The sequence below is a fragment of the Macaca thibetana genome, chromosome 1 (assembly GCF_024542745.1).
Source record: "Macaca thibetana thibetana isolate TM-01 chromosome 1, ASM2454274v1, whole genome shotgun sequence".
Taxonomy (NCBI): domain Eukaryota; kingdom Metazoa; phylum Chordata; class Mammalia; order Primates; family Cercopithecidae; genus Macaca; species Macaca thibetana.
In genome coordinates this window covers 22357772-22383842 of record NC_065578.1, presented here as the reverse complement: position 1 = coordinate 22383842, position 26071 = coordinate 22357772, and the positions used below count along the sequence as shown (strand labels likewise).

The window sequence follows — 26071 nt, the reverse complement described above, 5'->3', positions numbered from 1 at the left end:
CCCGGACTCAAGCAATCCTCCCACCTCAGCCTCCTGAGTAGCAGAACGTAGCAGGACTACAGACACGTGAGATCACACCTGACTAATTTTTAAATTTTTTGTAGAAGCGAAGTCTCACTATGTTGCCCAGGTTGGTCTGAAACTCCTGGGCTCAAGTGATCTGTATGCCTCAGCCTCCCAAAGGCATGAGCCATTGTGCCCGACCCCTTGAAGGTTTGATTTTATCTGGAAAAAAACTTGCTGCAGAGAGCAAGCATCCCAGGACCTCTCTGAGCTCATTTCTTACCTTCCCCACTGCTTCACCCCAGCAGCGTCCTGGACCCTCCTCTTGGCACGTGGCAGTTTGCCAGTGAACCAAAATCAAGCACGAGAATCTAATAATACCATCCGAGGTGTTTAAACCAGAGCAACTCCATCTTGAATAGGGGCTAAGGCTGAGACCTAGTGGCCTGCATTCCCAGAAAGTTGGGCATTCTAAGTCACAGGATGAGATACAGGTCACAAAGAAGTTGCTGATAAAACAGGCTGCGGTAAAGAAGCCAGCCAAAATCCACCAAAACCAAGATTGCTCCAAAAGTGCCCTCTGGTCATCCTCACTGTATATGCTAATTATAATACAGTAGCATGCTAAGAGACACTCCCACCAGTGCCGTGACAGTTTACAAATGCCATGGCAACGTCAGGAAGTTACCCTATAGGGTCTAAAAAAAATTAATTTTACAACTGATTTGTTTTTCTCCACGGAAATCTTTAGTAAAAGGCGAAAGATTTATTCGATCTGAAGGGTCTAAAAAGGGAAGGAACCCCCGGTTCTGAGAACTGCCCACCGCTTTCCGGGAAAACTCATGAATAATCCACCCCTTGTTTAGCATATAATCAAGAAATGACCATAAAAATGGGCAACCGGTAGCCCCTGGGGGCTGCTTTGCCTAGGGGTTGGCCATTCTGTATTCCTTTACTTTCCTAATAAACTTGTTTTCACTTTACTCTATGGACTCACCCCAAATTCTTTTTTGTGCGAGATCCAAGAACCCGCTCTTGGGGTTTGGACCCCTTTCTGGTAACAATACAAGCAGAGGACTGTTCGAGTAGCTGCTCCTGACTCTATATTTATTGATTGTATGCAGAAATGAGGATAAGTTATCTTGAGAGGTTCTATTTTAAAAATTATGGCATTGAGAGTACAGTATTAAATGCATTAGGTACATCAAACACTTGCAATCCTTACAGTTTTCTCTCCTCTATTTTGATCCAATATAAACATAGTCTTGGGCATGACATAATATCAAACACCCATAGATCACTTAAAGATTACCCCAAACCTAGAAGTTCAGAAAAAATTTCACTGTAATTGAATTGTTCACATAATATTTAAGTAAAAACAAAAAGTTATTTTACTTAAAAAGAGAGAGCGAGAGAGAATGGCCAGGATCAGTGGCTTAGACCTTTGGGAGGCTGGGGACGGAGGATCACTTGAGCCCAAGAGTTTGAGACCAAAGTGAGACCCCTGTTCCCTGACCTCCATATAAAAATTAAAAGTTAGCCCAGTGTGGTGGCACGCATCTGTGGTCCCAGGTACTTGGGCAGCTGAGATAGGAGGACCCCTTGAGCCCAGGAGGTTTAGACTATAGTGAGCCATGATCATGCCACTGCACTCCAGCCCGGGTGACAAAGTGAGACCCTGTCTCAAAATAATAACAATAAAACAAAACAAAAAACGCTCTGAAGTCATGCAGACCTGGGATGGAATCCTGGTGCTATTACTTGTTCATTCTGAGTTTATACAAATTAATCTCTCTGAGCTTTCATTTCACTGAGATGGGAAGCGTAACGTCACCTACCTCATAGGGCTGCTGTGAGCATTGAGTGGGTGTTGAGTGAGCTATTGCTTGTACAGCCCTTGGCCCTGTGACTAGTACATAGTAAATGCTCAATAAATAAATAAGTGTGCCAGAGCCCCAGATAAGGAAACAGATGATTACAGTCCACAGTGGTAATTGCTGTGGTGGGGGATACTGGGTCCTATAGGAGTCCAGAGTAAGGACGTCAAGGAAGGGTTCTTGGAGGAATTGACATCTAAGTTGGCCAGCTGAAAGGAGGTGGGAGGGCATTACAGACAGAGGGGAGAACAGTGCAGGGGCTCAATCATAGTGGGGACAGAGAGGTGAGAGATCAGCCTGTGAATGGCAGGAGCAACAAGACCGTGCAGGGCTAGACATCCACGAAAAGAAGTTTGGCTTTTATTCAGAGAGCAGTGGCGGAGCACTGAAGAGTTCTAAGCAGAGGAGCAACAGAACAGATATGCAAGATTAGGGGCAGGGAGACCAGCAAGGAAGTGAGAGGTGGCGGTGGTCTGGACTGGGTTTGGCCTGCAGATGGAGAAGGTGGTCTCACTGGTGAGACTAGTGACAAGACTTGTTTGAGGGGAGCTTGGTAGAAGAAGGGAGGAGAGGATGACTCCAAGGGGGTGCATGGTGGTGCCTTCCATCAAGACAGGGACAGAAAACAATCTGGTGCAAGGGGTGGGCGTACGAGATGGTGAGTTCAGTTTTGGACCTGTAGAGTTTGAGGTGTCTGTCTGTGAGACGGTGAAATGAAACTGTCTCATAGGCAGCTGGATACACAGATCTTGAACTAAAGAGTACAGGCTGGAAATACAGCCTTGGAAGATGTAGTTGGCTCAGTAACGGCTCCCAAAGATATCCAGGTCCTAATCCATGGAACCTGTAAATGGCACTTATATAGCAAAAGAAACTTTGCAGATGTGATTAAATTAAGGATTTTGAGATAGGGAGATTATCCTGGATTATTTGGATAGGCCCTAGATATAATCACAAATGTCCTTATAAGAGGGAGGCTGAGCACTTTGGGAGGTCGAGGTGGGCAGACCACTTGAGGTCAGGAGTTCGAGACCAGCCTGGCCAACATGGTGAAACTCTGTCTCTACTAAAAATACAAAAAATAAAAATAAAAAATAAAATATTAGCCAGGTGTGGTGGCATGTGCCTGTAATTCCAGCTACTCGGGAGGCTGAGGCACAGAAATCCATTGAACCTGAGAGGCAGAGGTTGCAGTGAGCTGAGATCATACCACTGCACTCCAGCCTGGGCGACAGAGCAAGATCATGTCTTTAAAAAAAAAGAGAGAGAGAGAGGTTGAATTAGCTGGGTGTGGTGTCATTCACCTGCAGTCCCAGCTACTTGGGAGGCTGAGGTGGGAGGATCGCAAAAGCCCAGGAGGTTGAGACTTCAGTGAGATGTGATTACTCCACTGCTTGGAGTGACAGAACAAGACCCTGTCTCAAAAAAAAAAAAAAAAAAAAAGAGGGGGCCGGGCGCTGTGGCTCATGCCTGTAATCCCAGAACTTTGGGAGGCCGAGGCGGGCGGATCTCCTGAGGTCAGGAGTTCGAGACCAGCCTGACCAACACTGAGAAACCCCATCTCTACTAAACATACAAAATTAGCCGGGTGTAGTGGCGCATGCCTGTAATCCCAGCTACTCTGGAGGCTGAGGCAGGAGAATCGCTTGAACCCGGGAGGCGGAGGTTATGGTGAGTTGAGATCGCACCATTGCACTTTAGCCTGGGCACCAACAAGACTGAAACTCCGTCTCAAAAAAGAAAAAGAAGAGGGGTGGGGAGGCTGGGAGAAATTTGACCACAGGAAAGAAGGCAAGTAAGATGCTTGAAGATACTGCTGTCCTTGAAGGTGGAAGGTGCCGTAAGCCAAAGAATGCAAAAAATACAGCTCTTAAAGCTGGAAAAGCAAGAAAACAGATGCTCCCTTATAGCATCCAGAGGGAGTACAGCCCCGCTGATACCTTGGTTTTAGCCCAGTGAAAGTCATTTCAGACTTGTGACCTCCAGAAATGTAAAAGAAAAAATGTGGCCAGGTGCGGTGGCTCATGTCTGTAATCCCAGCACTTTGGGAGGCCGAGGTGGGGGGATCACCTGAGGTCAGGAGTTTGAGACCAGCCTGACCAACATGGCGAAACCCCGTCTCTACTAAAAAATACAAAAATTAGCTGAGTGTGGTGGCACATGCCTGTAATCCCAGCTACTTGGGAGGCTGAAGGAAGTTAGTGGTGATTTGTTATAGCAGCAACAGGAAACTAGTACAGAAGACATCAACATTACCATTGGGCTTGGATGAGGAAATCCAGGAAGGCTGACAGGGTGAGACATGCAGAGGATTTAGCAGAGAGCTCCCAAGGACTCCAGCATTTAGGATTCCTGCGGAGGAAGCGCATCTCAGAAAGGGCTCTTGGAGCAGCCAGAGGAAGGAGGGCCACCAAGTAAAATAGTTCTCCTAGGATTCAGGGGCAAGGGGGTTTCAAGAAGGGAGTGGTTAACATTGTCAGGTGCTCCTAGAAGTCAAGCAAGAAAAGTGCCTGAGTCCAGGAGTTTGAGGCTGCTGTGAGCTATGATCATTGCATTGTACTTCAGCCTGGGCGACAGATTGAGACCTCGTCTCTAAAAATAAATAACAAGAAAAGTGCCTGTTTGGTTTCAAGAGTTGACCTTGAAAGGAACTGTTGGAATAGTTGTCTTCTCTATCAGATGGTACACATTTTTTTCAACTTTTAATTCTTTCTTTCTTTCTTTCTTTCTTTCTTTCTTTCTTTCTTTCTTTCTTTCTTTCTTTCTTTCTTTCTTTCTTTCTTTCTTTCTTTCTTTCAGACAGGGTCTCACTTTGTCACCCAGGCTAGAGTGCAATGGCACAATCTCAGCTCACTGCCTCCTTGACCTCCCAGGTTAAAGTCATTTTTCCTGCCTCAGCCCACCAAGTAGCTGGGACTACAGGCAAGAGCCACGACGCAGCAGGGCTAATTTTTGTATATTTTGTAGAGACAAGGTTTCGCCATGTTGCTCAGGCTGACCTTGAACTCCTCCTGAACGATCCACTCACCTTGGCTTCCCAAAGTGCTAAGATTACAGGAGTGAGCCACTGCGCCCGTCAACTTTTAATTCTATTACACAGTAGTATATGGTCATTGTATAAAAGTTAGGATATACAGATTCACCAAAAGAAAACAAATTACTCATAATGTCTTCAGCTAGTAACATTTTAGTGCATATCTTTCCGGGTTTTTTCTTTTTTTTTCTTTCCTTTTCTGTGCGAGAAAAGAAAAGATTCTCTAAATCGCCGCCCTGTGGGGTAAAATACCATGAGGCCATTTTAAGAGGGGGAAATTCAGGCTTAGAGAAGCAGGTAATTTATCCAAAGTAACCAAGATTGGAATCTAGGTTCCTCTGACTTCAAAACCAATGTTCCTTGCCGCGGTGCTTTCCTAGTTTTTTACTTGGATAACTTTCCCCCAGAGGACCTTAGGCTTCAAAACTAAACCTAAGTGGATTTCTAACCTGAACCCCATCCGTCATCCGCCCCAAAGGATGGTGAGCCAGGTTAAGGAGCGAAAGGCAGGAGCAGGAAGAGTAAAGGCGAGGGTGTGATCGATGGTCTGGTAAGAGGGAACTGGTACACGCACGTGTTCGGTTCTTCGCAACATCACAAGCAAGCGGGCATCAAGCTTCCCATTGTACAGATACGGAAACTGAGGTTTCGAGAAGAGAAGTAATTTTCCCCAAGTCACACGTCCCGAGCCACACATCCCCGGGGCGGCGGGGGTTATCAGGAGGGAATCCCTGGATGCTTGCAGAGCTTAGGCTGAGAGCTGGACGTAAGCAGCAAGGGAGGGGTGGGGCGATTCCGGGCCGAGCGAGGCAAGGAGATTGGGCGGGGCTGGGGAGAGAAGAGGGGAGGGTGGGTTTGGATAGGGCCGAAGGGGCGAGGTCATGGGGAACTCGGAACGGATCAGCAGAGGAGGGAGGAAGAGGCAGGGGGCTCTAAGACTGGGCGCGGAGATGGGGCAGCCTGGGCGGTGCGAGGGAGGAGGATTTGGAAGACCCAGAGCCGATGAAAGGAGACTGTGCCGTGGAGGGGCAGGGATGGGGGAAGGCGGAGGAGTTTCGACTGAGGCCAGGGGCGGGGCATCGAGCCAGGGGGCGGGGTCTGACGCCGTGAGGGGCTGGGGGCGGGGCCGAGGGGGCTGGCGAGGGCCCGGGGGTGCGGCCTGAGGCGGCGCGGGGCGGGGACTGGGGCCGGGGCCCGGACTGTGGCCGTGGAGGCCGGCGAAGGGCCGGGGGCGGGGCCGTCCCAGCTGAGGATCGGAGAGCGGCTGGAGGGGCGGGGGCGGGGCCTGCGGAGGGGCGGGGCGTGCGGAGGCCGGGACGGCGCCCCCGGCAGGCAGTGAGGCCGGCTGAGCGCGGAGCAGCGCAGTGCCCCCCGCGCCCCGCTCCGGCAGCCCCACGCCCGCGCCCGCCATGCCTGAGCAGTTCAGCGTCGCCGAGTTCCTGGCCGTCACCGCGGAAGACCTCAGCTCCCCGGCTGGGGCCGCTGCCTTCGCCGCCAAGATGCCCCGGTGCCGGGGGGCGGCGCTGGCGCGGGAGGAGGTAAGGGAGCCGAGGCGGGAGGGGTCGGGGGTCGGCGCCGGGCCTGGCTTTGACCTCCACAGGCGTGACCCAAGCTGCGACGGCCCTTCACCGCGCCCCGAAACCTGCCCCCTCCCTAGGTCTGGGAGGACAGAGCGCATCTCCAACAGCTGCGTCCTTACCGTCGAGGCGGGGAGAGGCCCAAGGGACCGTTTTGGGGGGCCTCGAGGTCACTTCGATGACAGACTCCACAGGTCGGGGGACGTACCCCAAGTGCCCCGCGTGACCACCTCATCACATATGTGTTTGCCTAGCGCCTTCCAGCCGCAGTTTGCGTTTTCATCTTCGGAGCCCCACAAGTGTGACCCCCGAGTCACTCCTCTTCTGAGAAGCAGGCTTCCCGCCTCGGTCCTGAACTTTCTTTCCCCGGGCTGCAAGGAGGCCCTCTCCCCCTTGCGGCTGGTTCGGAGATTTGGCCCGCGTTTGTGGAATGAATGCGGATGGGAAGGCGCCAGGAGCCGGGGTTCACCTTGGCCCGGCTGTTGGCAAGTTTATCGTCTCCTCTCCCCTCCCCTCTCCTCTTTGTCTTTCCCAGCAAAGCGTCCCAGGCCTTTTCTTTCGGCCTTACAGGCTGCCCCACCCCATTCCCATGCGCTTCGGAGTTCCTTCCATTCCTCTTCTCCGAACCTGCCGCAACTTTCCCCAGCTCCTCTGCAAGGAATATTCTAGGACAGACACTCCGTGGCCTTGGTCCAACGGAGAATAATGTGTTTTTACAGCTCCCCATCCAAAGGATAATGTGTTTTTACAGCTCCCCATCCAACCGATGCCCTGAATTTTTACAGCTCCGCGTCCAAAGGATGTCCTGAATTTGGGTGGCATTTTGGACCTCAGCAACTCTTCCACCCTTCACCCTAAGTGTACTAGGCACCCATTGTGGGGCAGATACAAAGCTCAGTAGTTCATAACACCCTGCACCAGTGTCGGGAAATCTCTCCTTCTCTTCTCTCTTGGCAGGCTGGCCCTCCATCTCAGAGTCTGGCTGTACCACTTTGTAAGGGTGATAGAGGATTGTGGAAGGAGCATCGACTTTGGGGAAGGCAGACCTTTTTTCAGATGCTGGCTCTGCAGTTTGCCATTTGGGTGAACGTGGGCATGTGACCTGTTCTGTCATCTGTGGAATGGGGGTAATAATGTGTACCTCACATGAGACAATGCATATAAAGCATGCATCTTTCTTTTTAGAGACAGAGTCTCGCTCCGTCTCTCAGGCTGGAGTGCAGTGGTGCGATCTCGGCTGACTGCAATCTCTGCCTCCAGGGTTCAAGCAGTTTTCATTCCTCAGCCTCCCAAGCGGCTGGAATTACAGGGGCCCGCCACCACACCCGGCTAATATTTGTATTTTTAGTAGAGACAGGGTTTCACCATGTTGGTCAGGCTGTTCTTGAACTCCTGAGCTCAGGCAATCTATCTGCCTTGGCCGCTCAAAGTGTTAGGATTATAGGCGTGAGCCACTGCGCTGGCCCGTGCTTCTTGATAAATGGAATGATTATTATCAGTTTAATTGGCAGATCTCTTTAGACAGTGATTGGGTCTCTTTTGTCTTCATTTGTCTCACAGAGCCTAGCCTTGTCTCATTTGTCTCACGGAGCCTAGCCTACTACTTTGCACATAGTAGGAGTACATGTTTTATTAAAATAAGCAGCCGGTCAGCTTTGGCTTCCTTCCTTGGGCAGAGCCAGTAGCTTGGAGTCCACTGCCTGTGGATGTGGGTTATATTTTACTGTGGGGCTCACAGGGAAACACTGCTGTCCAGCCCATCCTTTGGAGAGCTTCCTGAGGTTTGTCTTCATAGCCTTACATTTCACGACTCAGCTCAGTGCCGTCTGCATTCTTAGGGGTTTCATTGTTCATCCTTCTGCCCAGGTTGTTCATTAGAATCTTAAGAGCAGGAGAAGGGGCTCCAATATGAACCTTATCCATGGACAGAAATGCCCATTTATGTAAGTGTAAGTGTAAGCACTGTGTGTTGGGGAGGGGCCCTTAGAATGTGTCTAGAGGCCGCAGCAGGCTCTGTTCAGGGCTCAGCTTTGCCCCAGTTCAGGCAAGACAAAACCCATACTCCTTTGCCTTCAGATTTTTGGTTTGGTGCATGCAGAGGTTCCAACAAAAAGCCTTGTGGCCCCCAAACACAGGTTTTCTCTTCAGCATTTCAGGGCCCCAAAAGTTAGAGTCTGACCTTTGGATTAGACTTCCCTGAGGTTTCCTGTTTGGTTTTGCATTTGCATTTATATTTTGCGATTACATTGTGTTTACATGTAGTTTGATGCTGCAATTTTTTCCCCCAGTTCTGGGCATGACTAACCCACCCCCAGGCTTGAAGCTCTACTTGACCGAATCAAAATGCAACTGATTCTTAAGTCAAGTCTTCCAGTTCTGGCTGGTTTCCTGGGAGTAACTAGAGACCCTGTCCTGGGACTTGCAGCCCTTTTGTACAGTCCTCCTGGGAAGGACCCTGGGCAGATCACAGGAAACTAGAATGTCAGGGTTGAGGGACCCTTTCAAGATAGAGACCAGCTAGAAAGTCTCTCAGATAAGATGGAGAAACTGAAGTCCAGAGAGGCCAAGAGACTTGTCCAAGCTCCTGCAGCTGGATAGTGGGAAAGTTAGCATTTCTACACACGTGTTTTACCCCTGGTCCTGTTCTCTTGCCTTTTAAAGTCCATCTGTCTGTCCTCCCTGTGTAACTTCTGTGAACCTCGTTATTTTATCCTTAAAATGGATCTCTTAATCACTCCCTGCTTACCTTACTGGGTTGTTAAAGTTTTTTGTGTTAAATTATGAAACAGCAGGCAACTGTGAGGGAGTATGTTAAGATAGTCATTACGTCAACCAGCCTCTTCCTGTCTTGGGCCCCTTTATGCCCATGATGTCATTGATATTCACAACAACAGGTGAAACCGGGCCTAGGGCAGTGAAGGCAGCTGCCCTGTGTCACATAGTGGGTCTCTCTGACTCTGCTGTGCTCTGCCTGGGCTCTGGCCAGCTCTCTGTGCCATCTCGACGGACATAAAGGACGCTAAGGACATAAAGATGCTGCTTTGATGTGCTGACTGACTAGGGAGAAGCAGAAGCCTGTTACAGGGAGATCAGTAAGAACCCCAGGAGTTTGTCCTGAGTCCCCAGAGAAGGGTACAGTGAATGCCATAAGAGGCAAGTAGAGCAGGAGAGGGGGAGAGCAGTAAGGACTCGTGCAATGTGGGAGAAGTTCCTGGAGGAGGTGATACTTCTAGGTGGAAGGATAGATGAACCCCATTTAGCGGAGAGGACAAGGGGGTGATTTCAGAGACTGGTGGGAAGAGTGCATATTGGGAACCAAGTAAGCCATTTTGACCAGAGCTAACAATTCATACTATATTGTGTGCCTCAAACTGCTAGTGGACACACACCCGCCCCCTGAGTAGGTGTCAGATGAAGCAGTCTGCCACAAATAGGAGGTCTTCAAAGGCTTGTTTTGTATATATTTTTTGAAATTTTAAAATAAAATTTTAATTTGACAAGCAGCACAATTTATTATTATTTTATTTTTTGAGACAGGGTCTTACTCTGTCACCCAGGCTGGAGTGCAGTGGCACAATCATGACTTATCACAGCCTTAGCCTCCCGGGCTCAGGTGATTTTCCCACCTCAGCCTCCTGAGTAGCTAGGATTACAGGCGCCTGGTTAATTTTTTTTTTTTTTTTTTTTTTGAGACGGAGTTTCACTGTGTAGCCCAGGCTGGAGTGCAATGGCGCAATCTTGGCTCACTGCAACCTCCGCCTCCTGGGTTCAAGTGATTCTCCTGCCTCAGTCTCCCGAGTAGCTGGGACTACAGGCACATGCCACCATGTCCGGTTAATTTTTTTTGTGTATTTTTTTTTTTTATTGTAGAGACGAGGTTTCATTGTGTTAGCCAGGATGGTCTCAATCTCCTGACCTCATGATCTACCCGCCTTGGCCTCCCAAAGTGCTAGGATTACAGGCGTGAGCCACCACACCTGGTGTGCCTGGTTAATTTTTGTATTTTTTGTAGGAATGGGGTTTCAGCACGTTGCCTGGCTGGTCTTGAACTCCTGGGCTCAAGCGATCTGTCCACCTCGGCCTCTGAAAATGTTAGGATTACAGGTGTGAGCCATCATGCTCGGCCAGGGCATAATTTTTAATAAGAAATTTAAAACGTAACAGACAAGGCCTATGAACAACTATCTCAATCCCTATATTCTCCCCAGAGGTAATTGCTATGGAAATGTACATGCTTCCCAATGTATGTTCTCATGGAAAATATATTATTGGTGGGGGAATGGGAGTGGCTGGGGGAATGTTTACCTAAACTGGTATCAGGTCTTATAATGCACAGTTTAAATTGTTTTGGAGTCACATTTTTCTTTTCCTTTGTGACTTTTGCTTTTTTGAATCTTGTTTTAGAAAGGATTTCCTTCTTAATTTTTAATATTCTTGTGAATTTTACAGTTTGCTTTGTAATATGTATTTTAGTGTTAAAATTGTGTAATCTTAGAGATTGTTTGCAAGAAACATAAACCCTGTCAAGCTTGTTTCTGTTGGAGGGAAATTTGTTTGTTTGTTTTTTGATCATCAGGCAAGAAGATTGAGGGAAATTGGCTTTAAAGAATTAGATGTGCCTAATGGGACTGAAGAGCGAGAGGTAAAAGTACACCTCTCCAGGGCCTGGAACTGGAGGCTGGGAAGTTGTCAGGAACTAAGGCAGCTGCTTCATCATTCTTGTTCTTTCCTGCCTCTGCTTCTCTCTGCACATCTGATCAGTGCTTTTGCTCATTCATCATCACACAGGCCCCAAAGCACAGCCCCCATGCTCATGTGACCTCACTGGGCCAGTGTCTAAAGGTAACCGGACACAAGATTGAGCCAGTCTCATGTCCCACTTCCAAGTTCCTGGCAAAGGTTGACAGCCCGGCCCAGCTTCTGGATTGGTTCCAGTAGCTGGGTCTCCACCCCTGGTTTCATCACCAGAGGTCATGGAGGGAAAGTGACAGGCAGGGTAAACATGGCATTGAGACCTACGGTGTGGGAGGGGGCACTTCTCAGAGAAGAGGGGCGCAGCCTGGAAAGTCCCCTCAGAAGTATCTATGGCGAGTCCTCTTTGTTTCACACAGTCCAGGTTCCAGGGGGAGGTGCCTTGCCCATCCTGTTCTGTGCCTCCCTGGTTTAGATCATTTATGCATACGCTCAGGTATAGAAGAACCCGTTTAGAAAACTCAGGTACAGGAGTGTTTTTATTTTTTAATTTTATTTTTATTTTTATTTTTTCGAGACGGAGTCTCGCTCTGTCACGCAGGCTGGAGTGCGGTGGTGTGATCTCAGCTCACTGCAAGCTCCGTCTCCCGGGTTCACACCATTCTTCTGCCTCAGCTTCCCGAGTAGCTGGGACTACAGGTGCCCACCACCACGCTCGGATAATTTTTTGTATTTTTAGTAGAGACAGGGGTTCACCGTGTTAGCCAGGATGGTCTTGTTCTCCTGACCTTGTGATTCGCTCACCTCGGCCGCCCAAAGTGCTGGGATTACAGGCGTGAGCCACTACCCGGCTGGAGTTTTTTTTTTTTTTTTTTTTTAAGACAGAATTTCAAAAAAAAAAAAAAAAGACAGAATTTCACTCTTGTCATCCAGGCTGGAGTGCAATGGCACAATCTGGGCTCACTGCAACCTCCACCTCCCGGGTTCAAGCTGGGATTCAAGGATTTTCCTGCCTCAGCCTCCCGAGTAACTGGGATTACAGGCACTCGCCACCATGCCTGGCTAATTTTTGTACTTTCAGTAGAGAGGGGTTTTGCCATGTTGGCCAGGCTAGTCTCGAACTCCTGACCTCAGGTGATCCACCTGCCTCTGCTTCCCAAAGTGCTGGGATTATAGGCATGAGCCACTGCGCCCAGCCAGGTATAGGGGTTTAAAAGATTTAAAAGATGAGATTAGAATGCTAAGGGGGTGCAGCAAGACTTGGAGGGTCTTGAATGCCAGTTAAGCATTCTGACTTTTTGTTGGGCAGTGGGGACAAGTGGACCCAATCATGTTGCTCAAGGAATGGATGAGGTTGGCCCTGCCTGCTCCATGCCAGGCCCTGTGTGAGGCACTGGGCAGATGTATTGCTCGGTTAAAGAGATACAGTCCCTGCCCTGTGGACCTTACAGTCTTCTGGCAAAGCCTGACAGGAAGTAGGCAAACAAGTCACAACCAGGTGCAGTGGCTTATGGCTGTAATGCCAGCACTTTGGGAGGCCAAGGTGAGAGGATCACTGGAGCACAGGAGGTTGAGGCTGCAGTGAACTCTGATGGTGCCACTGCACTCTAGCCTGGGCGATAGAGCAAGATCCTGTCTCCAAAACAAAACAAAACAAACAAAAAGAACAAATAAGTCAGAAATTGCTCATTGTACTAAGTGGCACGAAGACTCATCCTCCTTGTCAAGGCCTTCCTTGAGGTTTGTTCCGGGTCCTCATCTCTTCAGGGAATCTCGTCCACACATGTGGCCTTGGTTACCTCTCATCTCCAGGTGACTCACACATTTGTACCTGTAGCCCAGATCCTCATGTGCCACTGCATACTTGACCACACTTCTGACTTTCCTCCAGGCTCCCTTCCAGCATTCTTTTCACAATGAGTGGTATGACCTCTCACCTCCACACTTGTGCCCCTCATCACCAAGGATCATCAGTTTTACCTTCTTTTTTTTTGTTTTTTTGAGACGGAGTCTCGCTCTGTCACCCAGGCTGGAGTGCGGTGGCGCGATCTCGGCTCACTGCAACCTCCATCTCCCGGGTTCAAGTGATTCTGCTGCCTCAGCCTCCCCAAGGCAGGTGGATCACCTGAGGTCAGGAGCTCGAGACCAACCTGGCCAACATGGTGAAACCCCGTCTCTACTAAAAGTACAAAAATTAGCCGGGTGTGGTGGCATGTGCCTGTAATCCCAGCTACTCAGGTGGCTGAGACACAAGAATTGCTCGAACCCGGGAGGTAGTTCAAATGATCGCACCATTGCACTCCAGCCTGGGTAGCAGAGCAAGACTCTGTCCCCCCCGCAAAAAATTATTTTATTAAGATCTGATTTGTCAATAGATTTTGACTTCTATGAGGATATAAACTAATCTCACTCTTGTGTCCCTAGTATTTACCATAGAACCATAGTGTGTTTTCAGAAAATATTGGTTGAATAACAAATGAAAGGAAAAAAAACTAAAAAGGAGCATTCGTAGAGAATAATGGTATGGGGGTGCTCCAGATGGAGGGGACGTCTGGCAAAGGTCCTGAGGCAGTAAAGAAGCTGAAATATATGTGACCCTGAAAGGGGGCCCAAGGGGCAAAAGCACTGAGGTGGGCAAAGGGAAGGGTGGCACTGGCTGAGTTCGGGTGGCGGTGGCGAGGTCATATTCAAGTTTGATGGCCCTGGTAGCGAGTTTAAGTTTTATTTCATATACAGGCAAGCAACATAATCCAGTTTATATTTTAGAAAGATCGTATCAGTTGTTGTGTGGAGACTAGATTGGAAGGGCCAGGAGAGGACCCAAGGAGGCCATGCAGTTATTTAGGGAAGAGATGATGGTGGTGTGGATAGGGTTGTGGTTGGTGGAGGAGGAGAGAAGAGCACAGATTGTAGAAGTGTTTTATAAGCAGTCAAGATTTGTTGATGTAGTACATGTGGGCAGTGCTCAAGACTGGGTCCCACATTTCTTTTTTTCCTTTTTCTTTTTTCTTTTTTTTGTTTGATTGGGATGGAGTCTTACTCTGTTGCCCAGGCTGGAGTCCAGTGGCACCATCTTGGCTTACTGCAACCTCCACCTCCGGGGTTCAAGTGATTTTCCTGCCTCAGCCTCCCAAGTAGCTGGGACTACAGGTGCCCGCCACCACATCCAGCTAATTTTTGTATTTTTAATAGAGACGGGGTTTCACCATGTTGGCCAGGCTGATCTCAAACTCCTGACCTCAAATGATCCGCCCGCCTCAGCCTCTCAAAGTGCTGGGATTACAAGTGTGAGCCACCGTGCCCAGCCTTAAATTTCTGATGGAAGGGTGCCATATACCGAGAAGGGGAAATCTGGCAGGGGAACAGGTTTGGGAGAAAATAAGAATTCTATTTTTTAAAAAATTTTTTGTGTTTTAGAGACAGGGTCTCCTTCTTTTGCCTAGGCTGGAATGCAGTGGTGCAATCATAGCTCACCACAGCCTTGAATTCCTGGGCTTAAGCAATCCTCCCGCTTCCATAGGCACATGCCACCACATCCATGCTAATTTGTTTTTTCTTTTGGTAAAGATGAGGTCTCACTGTGTTGCTTACGCTAGTCTCAAACTCTTGGGCTTAAGTGATCCTCCTGCCTTGGCCTCCCAAAGTGTTAGGGTTACAAGCACGAGCCACTTGCGCCTGGCCAATAATTCTATCTGTATATCTTTATAGGTCTTGAGACATCCAAGTGGAGATGTCAAGAAGGCAATATGTGAGTTTGGAATTCAAAGGAGCAGGCTGGAGATACACATTTGAGAGCTGTCAGCATCGAGACAGTGGGTTTCAAACTTGCATCTGTGTCAGAATCACCTGGCATCATTCCCAGAGAGTATGATTCAGTGGAGGTATCTTAGGCTTTTTATGGCAAGCAAGAGAAACCATCCTGAGCTGATTTAAGCAGAAAAGGGCTGCACTGAAAGGGAATGTTCAGTAGCTCACAGAATTTCTGGGAAGTTGGAAAACTGGGGCTGGGCAGCAGGCAGGATCTCAGCCAAAATCATGCCACCGAGCCAGTTTGGCAGGACACTGCTGCCACACACTAAATGCCATTGCTGTGTCACTGTCCCCTGGACACTAGGCACCATTGCTGCTGTTGCCACCAGCATTGGAATGGATCTTCCACTGTGCTCCTGATTCAAACTGTAATGAGGGCTTCTGATTGGTTGAGCTTAGGTGTCAGGGAGGCTGGAAAAGCAAGAATTTGTTGTTTTCAGCTTTCATAGGAGGTGAACTCTGCCAAGACTTGTGCAGCGAGGAAGTCCCCAGACATAAGAAGGAGGTCAGCTGCCAGACTGGCACACAATGACGGATGTACTTGACAGCAGGTTTGCCAGCTTGTGGGACTGTCTGGGAATCTGCATTTAAACCAGCACCCTGGAAATTCCCATGCAGGTGCTGCCTGAATCACATTTGCATCCATTGCTTGAACTAGTACTTAAAGCTGTGGGGGCTGGGCGTGGTGGCCCACACCCGTAATCCCAGCACTTTGGGAGGCTGAGGCAGGGGGATCACTTGAGGTCAGGAGTTTGAGACCAGCCTGGCCAACATGGCGAAACCCCGTCCACTAAAAATGCAAAAAATTAGCTGGGTGTGGTGGCACGCACCTGTAATCCCAGCTACTCAGAGGCTGAGGTAGGAGAATCACTTGAACCTGGGAGGTGGAGGTTGCAGTGAGCCAAGATTGCGCCACTGCACTCCAGCCGGGATGAAAGGGCAAGACTGTGTCTCAAAAAAATAAAAAAATAAAAAATAAATAAAGCTGTGGAATGGACAAGATCACCTAGAGAGAGGAGTGAAGAAGGCCCAGGCCCAAGCTCTGGGGACCCTCAGTATCAAGAGATTGGGATAGGAAGAGGAATTAATAAAGGAGACCAAGAACGGGCTGCCAGTGGGGAAGGAAGGAAATAAGACAGTGCTGTGCCTCAGAAGCCAGGAGAGAAGTGTTCTGAGGAGAAGGGGTGCTCGACTCTGTTAGATGCTGTCCAGATGCCCAGAGGTAAAATAAGACAATGACAGAGACACAGCCTCTGGTTTTGGCGACATGGAGGTCATTGGGAACCTTAAGAGCAGATTTATGGCTCACGCCTGTAATCCCAACACTTTGGAGGGCTGAGGTGGGTGGATCACCTGAGGTCAGGAGTTCGAGACCAACCTGGCCAACATGGCAAAACCCCATCTCTATTAAAAATACAAAAATTAGCCAGGCATGGTTGCGGGCACCTGTAATCCCAGCTACTCAGGAGGCTGAGGCAGGAGAATTGCTTGAACCCGGGAGATGGATGTTGCAGTGAGCCGAGATCGTGCCACTGCAGACACAACAAGACTCCATCTCAAAAAAAAAAGAAAGAAAGAAAAAGAAAAAAGAGCAGATTTAATGCCATTTTCGCCTCCACACCAGCCTGGACTGATTTGAGGAGGGGGCAGATGAGAAGTTCTCCGGAGAAGGGAAGCAGAGACATAGGGTGTGGCTAGGGCCCTGGGATCAACAGGGTTTTCTAGGATGGACTGGGGACCCAACTCCACTGAGCCAGCCTCCTCCCTACCAACAGCCTCTGCACAGGGGGCCAAGGGTCTTCCCAGAGTTGTCAGCCTTGAGCCTGTCTCTCAAAGTCTCCTTCTCTCCCCAAATTTGTCTTTTTTTGTACTCACTTCCTTGCCTAGTGTTCAGCTGTTTCTGGTCACTGAGGTGCAAGGAGACAGATGACTCAGGCAGATCTGGAGGCAGAAACTGTAACTTTAGGTCAGAGCAGAAGGAACATGCTTTCCCTGAAGGCGACTTGATCATACCATTCGCAGACAAGATGCTGCTAGAGAGTCCCTTTGATGGACCTAGAACTTGGGCCCAGGGCAGATGAGGGAGTGAGACCCACAGGGGCACAGTGAGTGGCTTCTGTGACTCTAGGGCAGGGCCCTGGGAAAACTGTGATTCCACCTCACCAACGTCACAGGAGGTGCTTTAGAGGGCATGGGAGGCTGAGCTGGGAACAGCTGCTGAAGGTTCTCTCACTTGACTGGTTTTAGACCTTGAAAGAGCTTTTAAGAATCCCAGCTGCCGCGGGCTACACCCAGACCCACTGAATCAGAATCTCCCAAGGGCGAGGCCTGGGCAAGTGTGCAGTTCAGAAGTTCCCAGGTAACTGATGGGCAGTCGGGGTGAAAACTATTGTGGTGAGCTATTGCATGCCCACTGAAGGTTGGTAATCCATTAAGCCATATTTACTCAACGCCTGTGGTGTACAAAGGCAGGCTCTGAGGGCATGGAGAGATCCAGACAAGGTCCCCTTCTCGGTGGGAGGACTCTGCCAGTGAAAAGCTGATTGACAGCCTGTAGCTTACAGGGATGTGGCTGAGGTCTGTGGCGAGAGTCCAGTAACTAAAGTCAGACAGACTTGGGTTTCAATTCCTATTGGCTATGTGACTTTGGCCAAATGACTTAACCTTTCTGAATCTTGGTTTTCTGATCTGTGAATTAGGGATGATGATAACTGTCATCATAACTGGGTTTGTTTGATGGAATAACACATAAAAAATCTAGCAAGCATATGCCTAGCACCTAACAGGTACTTAGTAATTTTTAAAAATTCCCTCTTACTGTAAACACAAGTACACCTGCACACAGGGTAGTTAAAGAGATCAGGAAACATACAGAGAAAAGAGGAAAGTAATTGCAATAGGGATGAGGTAATTACCATGAGTGAGTGTTGAGATTATCTGTGCGGTCCTGGCACCAGAGCAAAAAGGGAAACCTTGTATACCTTGGAGGTGTTGGGGAATGAACAGCTGAGCCTGATTTTGGACAAGGCAGGGTCTTCCCTCAGCTCTGCCCTTTGCTCTCTGCCTTCTGTTCATTTCTTTGTCAAACATTTGCTGGGGCCAGTGCAGTGGCTCATACCTGTAATCCCAGCACTGTGGGAGGCCAAGGTGGGAGGATCACTTGAAGCCAGGAGTTTGAGACCACCCTGGGCAACAAAGAAAGACCCTGTCTCTACAAAAACAAAACAAAATGTTTGCTGAGAGGCCACCCAGCAGTTCTCAGTCCTGGCTGCACCCTACAATCCCTTAGGTTGCTTCTAGGGAGATTTCTTCTCATTCAGATAAAATTCACATAACAGAAAACTCAACCATTTTAAAATGTACAATTCAGTGGCCTTAAGTATAGTCACAGTATTGTGCAGTCATCACCACTATGTAATTCCAGAACATTTCCATCACCCCAAAAAGAAACCCTGTATTGATTAGTAGTTACTCTCCACTCCCTTTCACCCAGCCCCTGGCAACTTTCCACCTCTATGGCTTTACCTATTCTGGACAGTTCACATGAATGAAATCCTACTACATGTGGCCTTTTGTGTCTGATCTCTTTCAGTTGCATAATGTTTTCAGGGTTCATCCATGTTGTCTGGGTTGTGTTAAAAAGCAATAAAAATAGGAATAATAAATACACCGGGCAGTGTTGTAAGCATTTTTCAGATATTAACACATCATAACACAGGGCCTTCCAGTTATTTGGATACATAGAAGGTGTCTGCTGGGCAGGAATAGCTACCGTGAAGCCCTTTCTGTGTGTCATATGCTGGGCCATGTGCTTAAATGCCTGACTGAGTTCAGTCTGATTAGATAGATGCTGTTATTATGCGATTTGACAGATGGGGAACATCTGTCAGAGAAGCTGTGTCACTTGCCTCATGTCACACAGCTAAGAGGACTGGAACCAGAATTTGGACTTTAGGACAGTATGACTTGAAAGCTGGAGTCCTTAACCCTTGCTCTGTTTTCTGTATTGCCATTGGGCCTTGCTAATAAGTATTCATACATTTAATCATTCATTCATTCATTCCACACATGCTTATTAACACCCATATCCTGAGCCTGTGTTGAGTGCTGCAGATACAAAGGTAAATGAGCCATTCCCTGCCTTTCTGGAGTTTTCAGCCCCATAGAGATCAGACATGTATGGCAAATAAGGGCCTGGATGCTCTAATGAAAGCCTGTAGTGGGCACAGGATGGAATAAAGGCAGGCAGGATCAGTTCTGTTGTGGTGGGGGGGTGACCTGTAAGTTGAGTCGGGAAAGATGAAGTGTTTACTAGACAGAATGGGGCAGAGGGAGCAGCATGAGCAAAGGTCTGATGACTGGAAACAGTTTGGCATATTTAGGAAATTGCCAAGAGTTCGATAGGGCTGGTTTTAAGAGATCAGTGATGGATAGCAAGTCCAAGTGGGGGGCAGGGAGGGATTAATCCTGGCCAAAAAGGGAACCCAGAAGGTGGGAAGTACCGTTTGTTGCTCTGTCCAAGAGGGCAGGCCAGGTTCTTCCCCAGGGTTGGGTGGAATTCAGGGCTTGGGGCCAGGGGTCGGGTAGAAACCTTTGGCGGTTAGTCCAGCAAAGTTCTTGTTCTCTTAGCTCATCACCGCCAAGCAATCTCCTGAGGACAATCCCAGCCAGGAAACTTGGGGTTTGCAGAGGCCTCAGCATATATTGAGGGTGTGGCTCCCTTCCTGCAACCCCTCTTCCTCCCTGCTTCCCACCACCCCACAAGGGGCAGCCTGTAAGGCTGAGCTGGGGAGGCTGGACAAGTGCCCAGGCTAGGAAGACGTCTGCAGAGGCCTGACCAAGGGGCGCACGGCCAGTCACGGGCTCCAGCAGTGCAGGAAGGAAAACAGCAAGAGACCAAAGGATCCTGAAATAATAAATGTCAGAGCAGACAGGAGCCTTCCTTGTCACCACCCAAACCCTTCATTCCAGAAGAGGAGTCAGAGGCTCAGGGTGGGAAGGAGACTGGCCAGGTCACACTGTGGGACAGGGGCAGGGCTGGGGCTGGCTCTGGGTCCTGGCTCCCAGGCCTGGCCGTGTAGCCACCACAGCAGCTGTGGGGTGGCAAGCAGGGCCAAGGGCCACCTTTGCATGGATGAGGCAGAGGGATAGCTGGGAAGAGCACTGCCCTCCTCTGGCACCTCCTTCTGCCCCAGCCTGGACTCTCAGGTGCTGGGAGTGGGGGCTGATCCAGAGGAAAACCATTTGGAGTCTTTTGCTCGCTCCTGCTGGCGGCTGAGGTTGGAGCAGCCTTGTAGGGTATGACTGACCTCAACTGTGTCCCAGCGCTTTGGCCTGGAAGGGGATTTAGAGCTCATGTCTGTTAGCTCAAAATTGGACAGATGAGGAAACTGAGGCATAGAAGGAGGAAGGAACTTGCTCAGAGGCACACAGAGGGCTTAATGGCAGAGACAACCCTAAAATTCAGCACTTTCCAGTTCAGGGCTTTTGGTCTCATGGCCTTGTTCTATATGCAGTAGAAGGCTGTTTTCACAGTGTTTCTGCGGCTCCTCTAAAGATGACTGGCGTCCACCATTAGAGAAAACATTATCTCAATTTGTTTTCACAGCAATCCTTACAGAGATAACTGGGGCTCAGAGAGAGAGGATTTAGCTCGTAGTTTGCTTTAGTGTGATAGCAAGAAAGGGCTCTGGAGGCAGAGTTCTCTGCGCTTTTTTTTTTTTTTTTTTTTGAGATGGAGTCTCGCTCTCTCGCCCAGGCTGGAGTGCTGTGGCCTGATCTCAGCTCATTGCAAGCTCCGCTTCCCGGGTTCACACCATTCTCCTGCCTCAGCCTCCCGAGTAGCTGGGACTACAGGCTCCCGCCACCATGCCTGGCAAATTGTTTTGTATTTTTTGTAGAGACGGGGTTTCGCCATGTTGCCCAGGCTTGTCTCAAACTCGTGGGCTCAAGCAATCCACCCACTTAGGCCCCCCAAAGTGCTGGGATTACAGGCAGGAGCCACCACACCTGACCTGCATTTTCTGTAAATTGGTAATTGGATCTGGAAGTGAGAAGCCCTGGGTTTTTTGGGGGTTTTTTTGTACTTTATTTATCATTTTATTAAATACTTTAAGTGTAACTTGGTTTGTTCATTAAGATATTGTAATTTTTTTTTTTTTGAAATGGAGTCTTACTGTGTCTCCCAGGCTGGAGTGCAGTGGTGTGACCTTGGCTCACTGCAAGCTCCACTTCCTGGGTTCAAGCGATTCTCCTGCCACCCATACAGGCGCCTGCCACCACACCCGGCTAATTTTTGTATTTTTAGTAGATACGGGGTTTCACCATGTTTGCAAGGATAGTCTCAAACTCCTGACCTCGTGATCTGCCTGCCCCGGCCTCCCAAAGTGCTGGGATTACAGGCGTGAGCCACCACGCCCGACCAAACATTGTATTTTTAGGATCATGCTTAATATGTAGTACATATAATTTAATCATCTTTGTGGACATTGGAGTCAAAGACCAAAGAGCCAGGATTCAGCCACCTCACAGGAAAACTCCTTTTTAGCGTTGGAGTTTCATTGATCTTCCCATATCACTTATACTGTTAGTATTGATTGATTGAAAAATATGGGAAAGAACATAAAGCTACCATGAATTCAGGAATGCTTTTAAAGAGTTCTGTGTCTTATTGATCATAGAGTTGCACATATTTGGAATGTGGTCAGACTAATTTGTGAAACTTTTTTTTTTTGTTTTTGAGACGGAGTCTCGCTCTGTCGCCCAGGCTGGAGTGCATTGGCACAGTCTTGGCTCGCTGCAAGCTCCGCCTTCCGGGTTTACGCCATTCTCCTGCCTCAGCCTCCCGAGTAGCTGGGACTACAGGCGCCTGCCACCTCGCCTGGCTAGTTTTTTGTATTTTTTAGTAGAGACGGGGTTTCACCGTGTTAGCCAGGATGGTCTCGATCTCCTGACCTCGTGATCTGCCCGTCTCGGCCTCCCAAAGTGCTGGGATTACAGGCTTGAGCCACCGCGCCCGGCCATGAAACATTTTTATACTCGTTGGTAGTGCTCATGATAAGTGTAGCTTCAGAGGGTCCTGCTAGTAACACCGTGGACCTCCAGGGTCTGGGTCCATTGCCTGGAAATGAACAAGGGAATTAGAGTCTTAACAGTTTAGTTCCCAGGTCCACGTTTTGGCTGTGTGAGTTCAGGCAATGATTTTCACTGTTCTGTGCCTCACTGACTCATCAGCCAGATGGGAACAAAAACGATGACTGCCCTGTTAAGATGCTGTGTGTGTTAAATGGTGGGTGTCAAACTCCCTTACAAACTGCAAAGCTTGATACAAGTTTTAGTTTGCCTTTTTTTTCCTTTTTTTTTTTTTTTTTTTGAAACGGAGTTTCGCTCTGTCACCCAGGCTGGAGTGCAGTGGTGTGATCTCGGCTCACTGCAACCTCCGCCTCCTGGGTTCAAGCAATTCTCTGCCTCAGCCTCCTGAGTAGCCGGGACTACAGGCGCCTCCCACCACACCCGGCTAATTTTTTTTTTTGTATTTTCAATAGAGACGGAGTTTCACCATCTTGGCCAGGGTGGTCTTGAACTCCTGACCTTGTGATCCACCTGCCTCTGTCTCCCAAAGTGCTGGGATTACAGACGTGAGCCCCCACACCGGCCTAGTTTGTATTTGTTCCTTAGTTTGTTTGCATTTCTAGTGAAACCTGGGGCAAGAAACTCACCTGAGCCTTTATTTTGCAGTCTATAAAATGAGGAGGTAATGTTAGATAATCTCTAATATTCTGTGACTTTGCCTCTTAAGGAACAACACCATAGTCCAAAGCAAAGATAGAAAATGTTTTTCACTTCCTGTACCAACTCTAGTTTAATTGGTAGGAGCTACTGTCATATCTTAACAGAATGATGAACCAAACCCACAGTCAGTGGAGAAAATACTGTGATCGATTAATAACAGCTGTAATGGGCCGGGCGTGGTGGCTCACACCTGTAATCCCAGTACTTTGGGAGGCCGAGCCGGGCAGATCATGAGGTCAGGAGATCGAGACCATCCTGGCTGACACGGTGAAACACCCATCTCTACTACAAATATGAAAAAATTAGCCAGGCGTGGTGGCGGGCGCCTGTAGTCCCAGCTACTCGGGAGGAGAGGAGAATGGTGTGAACATGGGAGGCGGAGCTTGCAGTGAGCTGAGATTGTGCTGCTGCACTCCAGCCTGGGTGACAGACAGAGTGAGACTCCATCTCAATATATATTAATAATAACAATAATAATAATAATAATGACTGTAATGGGCCGGGTGAGGTGGCTCACACCTATAGACCTACCACTTTGGAGGCTGAGGCAGATGGATTACCTGAGGTTGAGAGTTCAAGACCAGCCTGGCCAACATGGTGAAACCCCCATTTCTACTACAAAAACTTAGCCAGGTGCAGTGGTGCATGCATGCCTGTAATCCCAGCTACTCTGGAGGCTGAGGCAGGATAATCGCTTGAACTTGGGAGGTGGAGGTTGCAGTGAACTGAGATCATGCCAATACACTCCAGCCTGGGCTGCAGAGTGAGATTTCATCTCAATTCATCTCAAAATAATAGTAATAATAATAATCATAATCATAATGGCTGTAATGGTCATGGGATGACACAGAAGTGATGCCTATGCACTGTATTATAATTGTCCGAAGGAATGAATGTCTAATGGTGAAATGTAATCTGTATCTCTCAAGGCCTTAGCTCTAGCAGCTCTGCCCCCTTGGCTGAGTTGCCTTGGTAACCACAGCTGGCTCTGATAAACCATGGGAATGAAGAATGGGTCCTATTGATGAATCCTGACCCAGGAGGGGGGCATGCAGAAGGCCCTTCTAGGCAGGGCAGCTGGGCATGGCCTAGTGCTGCCATCTGTGGTCTTTTGCCTGCAGAGAACACAAACCAGGGAGCCAGAGCATGGTGTGTGTGTGTGTGTGTGTGTGTGTGTGTGTGTGTGTGTGTTGGGATCAGGGTAGGGGACACAAAGGGCAGTGCCAGCAGCTGAAATTTAGGCCTTGTCTAGGGCCAGCCAGGGTAGGCTTCCCAGAGGACTCCAGTGGGCTTTCCAAGCTCAGACGTGTCTCTTACACTCAGACGTGTTTTAGCCACCTTTGCCCAGTGCCTGCCAGGCTCTTGCATGGATCCATTGACTCTTAGCTTTGAATGAAATCTAAATAGCTGTCCATTCTAATCCAAAATCCAGTGTCTGAATCACTCTGTAGCACCTAAAGTATTTGAATACTTCAAGTGACAGGGAGCTCACTCCCTTCAGGGGTGGCCTCTTCTTCCTTAGGAATGTCCCCTGTTTGAGCTGAAATCTGTTTCTGTCTCCCTAACTTCCACCTCTCAGTCCTGGGAATCCTCTCTGAGGCCAGCCTGAACAAATTCGTTTTCTTTTCAGTAGGATATCCTTTAGAGTGTTTGTATTCGGGGCCTCACCATTGCTGTCAACCTTGTTTTCCTTGGACAGATCTCCCTCTGTGCCCCGCCTTCTCCCTCTCCTAAGACTGAGGGAATGGTGAGGGAATATGGTATAGTAGTGGAATTGGGATTTAGGTTTGAAGGCAGATCCAGTTGTAGGATCAAAGAAGCTGTGCCCCCTAACCTTTGTGGGGCAGCTTGGAGATGGGGAAAGAACATTGGCCCTGGATTTGGCTAGTCCTGGGTTTAAATTATAACTCTGGGCCAGGTGCGGTGGCTCACACCTATAATCCCAGCATTTTGGGAGGCCAAGGCAGGTGGAACACCTGAGGTCAGGAGTTTGAGATCAGCCTGGCCAAGATGGTGAAACCCTGTCTCTACTAAAAGTACAAAAATTAGCTGGGCATGATGGCACATGCCTGTAATCCCAGCTACTCAGAAGGCTGAGGCAGGAGGCTTGCTTGAACCCAGGAGGCAGAGGTGGCAGTGACTGAGATCATGTGTCTGCACTCTAGCCTGAGTGACAGAGTAAGACTCTGTCTCAAAAAAAAAAAAAAGAAAAAAAGAAAAAAAAAGTTACAGCTCTACCACTGTTCATCACTATGTGACTTGGACATGTTCCTCCCCCTGACAGCTTCATCTTTAAAATGGGAATGGCAATGCCTTCCTCAAAGAGTGGCCAGGATAGTGACAAGTAATGAGGCTGCACAGAGCAGGCACTTGGGACATACTGCTTGCACTCTCCCTGCCTGGTAGTGGAGGTCTGCTGTGGTCCCTCTCTACCTGTGGTTCTTCACAGCTTGCTGATGAGGATCAACATGGAGTTGGGAGTGTGGGGAGATATGTTTAATTAATTCAATGAAACTTGAGAAATTCCTAAACCAAATTCAATTTAATTTTGAAGTAGATGACATTTTTAGTTATCAAATAGTAGACAGTATTCTAAGCACTTTACCTATAGAATTTACTTAATCTCCCCAACAACCTTATGTGGTAGGCAATATTATCATCTTCATTTTGTGAATGGGGAAATTGAGGGACTGAGCGGTCACCTCAGGTACCTAGTGGAGCTGGAATTCAAATCCAGGTAGTTTGGGGACAGCCCCATACTTTTAGCAATGATGATGTACTGCATCTCTGAAGAGAATTAGAACAGTAAATGCCCAAACTTTAGCATGCATTAGAATCACCTGGAGGGCTTGTTAAACTACAGATTGCTGGACCTCACCCACAGATTTTCTGATTCAGCTGGAGAATTTGCTTTTCTAACAAGTTCCTGGGTGATGCTGCTGCTGGTTGAGGGCCCCCACCTTGAGAATCGCTGACTATAGGGATTAAATGGGCCCACCTGAACCTAGAGGCTGATTTCTTTTTTTTTTTTTTTTAAGACAGTGTCTCATTCTGTCACTCAGGCTGGAGTGCAGTGGCATGATTATAGCTTTCTGCAACCTCGAATTCCTGGACTCAAGGCATCCTCCCACCTTAGCCTCCCAAATAGCTGGGACTACAGGTGTGTGTCACAGCACTTGGCTAATTTTTTTCTTTTTTAATTTTTTGTAGATGGTCGGGTGCAGTGGCTCATGCCTGTAATCCCAGCACTTTGGGAGGCCAAGGCAGGAGGATCACTTGAGGTCAGG

General features: G+C 48.6%; 1 protein-coding gene and 1 pseudogene across 3 annotated transcripts in view; one reads left to right on the top strand and one right to left on the bottom strand.

The window, feature by feature from the left end:
* Positions 1-687: 687 nt before the first annotated feature.
* On the bottom strand, positions 688-791 carry LOC126944425 (uncharacterized; annotated as a pseudogene).
* Positions 792-6194: 5403 nt separating this feature from the next.
* The window catches only part of ASAP3 (ArfGAP with SH3 domain, ankyrin repeat and PH domain 3), a 54914-nt gene continuing 35037 nt past the window's right edge, over positions 6195-26071 (top strand). For 2 of the 3 annotated variants that reach the window (XM_050790634.1, XM_050790640.1), the window contains exon 1: positions 6214-6452. In XM_050790634.1, the coding sequence (XP_050646591.1) occupies positions 6324-6452 (129 nt within the window). In that variant the 5' untranslated portion in view covers positions 6214-6323. Of the gene's footprint in view, positions 6453-26071 lie in introns of all 3 variants that reach the window. The other variant, XM_050790626.1, reaches the window with a different exon arrangement.